Source organism: Triticum dicoccoides, chromosome 2B (assembly GCF_002162155.2).
Source record: "Triticum dicoccoides isolate Atlit2015 ecotype Zavitan chromosome 2B, WEW_v2.0, whole genome shotgun sequence".
In the NCBI taxonomy this organism is placed as follows: Eukaryota; Viridiplantae; Streptophyta; class Magnoliopsida; order Poales; family Poaceae; genus Triticum; species Triticum dicoccoides.
The window spans coordinates 38,511,503-38,518,514 of record NC_041383.1 but is presented as its reverse complement, the minus strand read 5'-3'; the positions used below and the strand labels follow the sequence as shown (position 1 = coordinate 38,518,514).

The window sequence follows — 7,012 nt, the reverse complement described above, 5'->3', positions numbered from 1 at the left end:
TTCCGTGTCAATGCATACGTCTCTCTTGTCATGACCATGCATGTAATTGGCACGAGTGGTTGCACCAAGTTGATTTACATGGTTCAACCACTCAATATTCATCTGTTTTTATTGATACGATCGATGTCGTCGCCGCAATATGCGGATAATGAGGTTGAGCCACTGTCAGGTACGAGATCCCAGTTAATAGGCTGTGTGCATCACTCATGCAAAGGCTGGGGCTTTTCCGACTTGTCGAAAAAGGTTGGATCATACACTACCGCAGAATTGTCTACAAGTGGTGGGCCAGAAGGCCTACTAATGGGACGTGGGATAAGAACCATCGATGCATGTCCGGCTGTCATTCTAGCAGCCTTGATGATTGTTTTCCTCCAACTTGGTTACATGCCTTACATAGTATAAAATTTTCCTTCCTCAAGATCCAGTGCTTACAGAATTGTCCATGTACACACGTACATAGATATATACATGTCAATGGCTCCAGCAATGCTACAAGCTAGCAGCCGCCGTTTTATTTCCATTGGATTCATGGGCCAATGCATGAATGCATGGAGACCGTAGACGTCTCCTTCGGCTTGAATGTTTCTTTCTCCTCTCCGGCGACCTTGAATAGAAGATATCTCTACTGCAGCGATGGCGCACGTAGCTTGGTTCATCAACCAGCGGAATTTTTTTCTATGAGACCGGGTCTATTTCTTCGTTAGGTTAGACCCATCTCACCTCATACCACTGTCTCCGCAGCTCTCATAGCATCCTTATTCTCCAAAGTATACTCGTTCAATCATTGCCATGTCAAAACAGAGAAGAAACTTCTCCCAAGAGATTGAACGCACAACTTCTATCTCCATAAGATCAACATCGGCCTAGATCTCCACAAGAATTTATAATTAATTACAATTTACACCAACTTTTAAACACACCTACATAGGGAGTTCAAACAAATCACCCGCCAAAAAGGAAGAGTTCAAACCAATGAAAAAATACTGCCATCCTTAAAATACGTTATTAGCATATGCTACTATGCAATTAGCGAGACATTGTATATTAGTTTATTTAGCGAGCGCGCACTATTTTTTTTCAGTGGTTCAAACCAAGGTATACATGCATGCATGTGTACCTAGCTCAGACATTGGACTTTGGAATCATCCGCAACGGAATAATTTGACTATATAACTGCAAGCTGAACATTCCTTAGGCCACGAGCACCCCCTGATCAAGCACAGTACGTACTTACAATGGCATCTTCTTCTTCTTCTTCTGGGTCATCCACGGTGAACCAGATAATTCCACCAATCAACAACGATGACAGTGGGATAGGAGCTACCGGCACGGCAGCGCCAACGCCTATCATGAACAAGGTCATGTCGAGCGTCGCGAACCTTGCGCAGCTCCTTCCCACGGGCACGGTGCTGACGTACCAGGCGTTGGCCCCGTCCTTCACCAACTACGGCAAGTGCGAGACCTCCAACCAGTGGCTCACCACGGCGCTGGTTGCTGTCCTTGCCGCCGCCTGCCTCTTCTTCTCCTTCACCGACAGCGTCGTGGGTCGCCGCAATGGAAAGCTATATTACGGCTTCGCCACATTGCGTGGCTTCAACGTGTTCAACTTCTCCAGCGAGGAGGAGAAGCAGGAGTGGAATGATCTCGACCAATTCCGGAGGCTGCGCCTTCAGCCGCTGGACTTCGTGCATGGCTTCTTCACGGCGGTGGTTTTCCTCATAATGGCGTTCAGCGATGTGGGGCTGCAAAACTGCTTCTTCCCGGATGGCAGCAGGAACACACAACAGCTGCTCAAGAACCTGCCATTGGGAATGGCGTTTCTGTCCAGCTTTGTGTTCATCATCTTCCCCACCAAAAGGAAGGGAATCGGATTCAATGACACGACTCCTCGCCACAAGGTCGTCCATCCCTTGAATAAAGTTTGATACCAAGAATTTGAAGAAAAAAGATCGGTGAAAGCGTACATAGTTGCCACCATGTTAGACTATGTGTTCATAAATTTTATGCTGCCATGTAATATGATGGGGTGGATGTTTCTATAGTTTGTTTTTGTTCGGGTAGGGTTTCCTATCAACTTTTTCGCTCCATAGTGTGTGTGTGTCGATTGCAGACATACACGATGTTGGTTTCTTAATATTGCATGAATTCACTATTCTCTTCCGGTATCATCATGAGTGCTCAACTTCCAGTATCTTGTTTGTTGTAATCAGACAATTTAGTTCTATTATGTCATAGTAGTGAAAACGGGAGTAGACCAGTTCAAAAAAAATGAATTAATTGAACATAATGGAATGTGTAATAAATGTTGCTTGACTGTATATCATATCACCAGAGAAATACATGAAGTTTTCCAAGTATATATATTGTATGTTATAGTTTCCTATAAACAAAGAGTTATTCTGCCAAAAGAAATCAATTGTACAATCACAGCCACCCATTCACTTTGTTTGCTTTAAGATAGATGTTGTTATTTTACAAAAATCTCATGAACTAAATCCAGTTTGCCTCAAGAGTTCTCCCCTATTTTGCGACACAACACCTCTTTCTTACCCCTCTTCATCATACCCCCACTTCATTTTACAATTATTAACTTAATTATATGAACTAATTAGTACATAAATTTATGATAAGTATTTAAATTAATTGGGACAAACATCTAAATATGGGTAACTACACAAAATTAATAATTGTATATGCAAATACATGTTTCGCTCGTGTAAAACAACAAAATTGAATATGTGTACTTCTAATACATATGTAACAACCAACCTCCAACCTCTATTGGATGGTTAGGAGAATGGATGTACCCCAACCCAGCAAGAGCGAACTCCAGATTTGCCACTGTGGTTTCTTATTAATGGGGATGTACCCCAATCTGACAGACATTGTGTGAGTGCGTGCAAGTGATGGTATGGTGTGAGTGCGTCTGGGTTGTACTTGGTGCTTCTAGAAAAATTATATCCTTGTCGTCACAAGTTCTACGGTTCCAAAATTTTCACAGACCTGTGGTTCCTCACGGGAAATACATTTTCGAACCTGGTTGTATATACACCCTATATGGGATTTGTTTTGAATTAAACAAAAACTCAAAATTGTTTAGAAGTTTTTCTAGAATAAACTTGACTTTCTTTTGCACTAGCATCTAATATTTTACGAAAATAAGCCAATGTTGACTTCAGGGGAAAAAGATGAAATTTATTTGCTATTACAGGTCACTATTTACACTATTTTAGCCAAAAAAACGTCTTTTTTAAAAGAAGTCAAAGGGGGGTTTTCTTTTTATGGAATTTTTCTCACAAGTACAAAGAAAGGTCAAGTTTATTTCATAAATATCTTTAATTTTTTTGACTTTTTGTTGAATTACTAATTTGTCTCACAAGTACGCCCAGGAATCAAACATCAAACATCCGTGTCCGGTTCCTCACTTCCAAAATGCATGGTCTCTTTTGTTCTGTTATGCTTTGAGCAGTAATAACTTTATTCGTATATATTTGATGTGCAATGTAATTTGGAACGCGGTAGATCTAAGGAGGAAACTAACTTGAGTACAAAGTGGCGTACTTACATACAAGCCGTTGACTAGCATATATTACCAATTAAATTCACGTGGTGGCTGCTAACTACACAGGTCATACGAGTTGGTTATAAGTTGATTAACCATTAATCAAAACTAGCTAGAGAGTTGAAGTCCAGGTACATGCACTCATGTAGAGCCCTTCAGCATGCAGCAATACCAAGTAAGACAAATCAGTGCGCCAACCTAGCTAATTTGGACATTGGAGTCATTCCCATAGGATTTCTGTGTCTATATAAACAGCTACTTGTCGATCAGTATGGAGAACGCATTCCTACTTTCCTAGAAAGCACAGTAAGTAGAATGGCCTCTTCTTCTTCGTTGTCGTCTACGGCAATCCAGATACATCCACTGACCAACGAGGACGACAATGCGATAACAGCTGCCCGCACAGCACCGCCAATGACTACCAAGGAGCCTGCACCGGCCACGGTCATGTCGAGCGTCGCGAACCTGGCACAGCTTCTGCCGACAGGCACGGTCCTGGCCTACCAGGCACTGTCCCCGTCCTTCACCAACCACGGTAAGTGCGAGACCTCCAACCAGTGGCTCACTGGGACGCTGGTCGCTGTCCTTGCCTCCGCGTGCCTCTTCTTCTCCTTCACCGATAGCATCGTTGGTCGCCGCGATGGAAAGCTATATTACGGCTTTGCCACACTGTGTGGCTTCAACGTGTTCAACTTCTCTAGCGAGGAGGAGAGGCAGGAGTTGAACGATCTTGATCAGTTCCGGAGGCTCCGCCTCCGGCCGCTGGACTTCATCCACGCCTTCTTCGCGGCTGTGGTTTTCCTCACGGTGGCGTTCAGCGACGTGGGGCTGCAGAACTGCTTCTTCCCAGATGCCAGCAGGAACACCGAAGAGCTTCTCAAGAATCTGCCAATGGGCATGGCATTTCTGTCCAGCTTTGTGTTCATCATGTTCCCCACTAAGAGGAAGGGCATTGGATTCTCCGACAACGCTCCTCCCCAGAAGGTCGTCCATCCCTTAAATTGATTAAGTTTGATTACCCATCATTCGAATTTGCTAGTCATGTTTATGAACACTTCCGAAAATTGATTGAAAAAATATAAATCCTTCAGGAAATTTGTACTCAATCGGATTTGACGACACCACTCCTCGCAGGTGTAGAAGGGGCTTGATTGTATCTTAATCGGAGAAAAACATGTAATTTGTGAAGTATCCATGTTCAGTGTCTGCCATGGTTGTCTTGTGAACAAAGAAATGTTTTTTTTTGTCAAAAGCAGGTGTAAAATTATGTAGGTGCCATGTGGCCCTTTTTTTCTTTAAGATCAATGTTCTTATTTGTTCTTTTTGAGCGGAAATAATACAAGGACAAAACTCATCAAGTAATGTTAGTATCCACATACCTCTGCCATGGCATATATACTTGCATTTTACTTCTGTGCTAGACGTCGAGAGAGTGACCTGTTTGCGTGCCATGCATCACACATTTAATTAATTTAGAACTTACAAAATAAATGTGTCTATTGTTGCTAAAGACTTTCTTACTCATGGTTGATGAAGAATGTGCTAGGATGTCGTGTCAATGCACCGAAAATGGGTTAGTTACACCGAATGCGGACTTCTTGCTCGAACGGAAAGAGGTAGGTACATTTGATAGAAGCTAAAGCACAATGTTATTTATTTCCTTTTGCAATGGAAGCACAACACTATTCTTGATCAGAAAAATATGGTGACAACGGTTCGTGTGAATATCACGATGCGCAATGCCAAATCTCTGTGTTGCATAACAGATGTGCATTTCACTGTTCAGGGTCACCATGCCATGCTAGTGTTTACAGGCATGGTGGTGTCTGACCGTTGCCGTTGTGGTGTAATCCAATATATTCAAATAGTTGATCCACACTAACTATATTTCTCTCAATATGCATGCAACTATGTCAATTCAGGATATTAGAAAAGGAATAAAGGCCTCGTTCTCTTTCTTTCTGCGGAAGAAAGAGGACCCTTTGGCTAGGATTTCTTGTGCCTCCTGCCAGTGCCTCGTTCTCTTTAGTTCTTTGAAGGACCGAGATCTTTGGCATATCAAATCTTGGTGGCAAAATTAATTTTGGTCTGAGAACAGAAATATTCACGTACGTATGCAGTTTACGAATCTGTGAGGTGATTGTATTTATAGAAAATTAAAACACATAACCTTGGAAAATTTGTGAAGTTCCGGGGGCTGGAACTTAGGTTATAATGTTTGTTTTTTTTTGCGGGTGAGGTTGTAATGTTCGTTAAGACAAGTGAAACTTACAGGCATGTATTGTCGTGTACCCTTAGAAGAAATACAATAACAAAGTTATTAAATATATCTAAAATGAAATTTTAAAATATGGATTGGTATAAAGAAAACAAAATAGATGTACTCACATATGCATGTCAGAAGTTATTTGTGTTGTCAAAAATAGTTAGAATCTCACCAACGCCGTGGCGGCGGCGCAACCCCTTCGGTGGCGCGTTAACCCCATGGGCTCCGAGTCGGAGGTAAACACCGACATGACACTAGTAGAAAAAGCCCCATTCGTACCGGTTCGTGAGGCCTTTAGTCGGGGACTAAAGGGTCGTCACTAAACGCACCCCCATTTAGTCCCGGTTGGTATTTTTACGATTTTTTTTGATTTTTTTTTAAATTTTTTTCAGGATTTTCAAAATTTTGAATTATTTTACAATTTATTTCTAATCACCCCTCATCCCCCTCATCATTGCTCAATTTAACATCTAATCTCTAATCACCCCTCATCATTCCAAATCATCTAACTTCCCGGCCGGTCACCAATCCTCTCACTACTCCAGCCTGAGCACGGTTAATCTCTGGGTTCTATTCCCCCTCGTTTCCAAGTCTACACTTGTTGTTTTCCTGACAATAGTAAGATGTCAATCCTATTAACCCTTAGGAGTTTAGCTTGAGCATGAAGTCACACGTTTCACTGTTTGAATTAGAAACTATTCTTCTAAAAAAACAATAATTATTTAGTAACACTAATATTTCTTGAATAATCAGTTTGACCATAGTTTAACTATAGTTTGACCATAGTTTGACCAGATTTGACCAAAATTCAAAAAACCTGAAATAATTATTTAGTAACACTAATATTCTTGAATAATTATTTAGTAACACTAATATTTCTTGAATAATAGGTTTGACCATAGTTTGACTACAATTTGACCAGATTTGACCAAAATTTCAAAAAAATGAAATAATTATTTAGTAACACTAATATTCTTGAATAATTATGTAGTAACACTAATACTTCTTGAATAAGTAGTTTGACCATAGTTTGACCAGAGTTAACGAAAATTCAAAAAAAATGGGCATAACTTTTTTTCCTTTTAAAATTTGAGGACTCTAAAAAATTGCAAACAGGCCTTAGGCTGTCAAAATCGTATGTAGATATAGTAACATAACTACATCTCGAAGGATTTTAATTTTTG

At 40.9% G+C, this 7,012-nt stretch overlaps 2 protein-coding genes across 2 annotated transcripts; both read left to right on the top strand.

Annotated features, from left to right (window-relative positions):
• Window positions 1-1,235: 1,235 nt before the first annotated feature.
• Window positions 1,236-1,925, top strand: LOC119360355 (protein DMP10-like). Its single transcript, XM_037626026.1, has one exon. The coding sequence runs from the start codon at window positions 1,236-1,238 to the stop codon at window positions 1,923-1,925; it is 690 nt and encodes a 229-aa protein (XP_037481923.1).
• Window positions 1,926-3,976: 2,051 nt separating this feature from the next.
• On the top strand, window positions 3,977-4,567 carry LOC119360354 (protein DMP4-like). The gene has a single exon (XM_037626025.1). The coding sequence runs from the start codon at window positions 3,977-3,979 to the stop codon at window positions 4,565-4,567; it is 591 nt and encodes a 196-aa protein (XP_037481922.1).
• The last annotated feature ends 2,445 nt before the right edge of the window (window positions 4,568-7,012 follow it).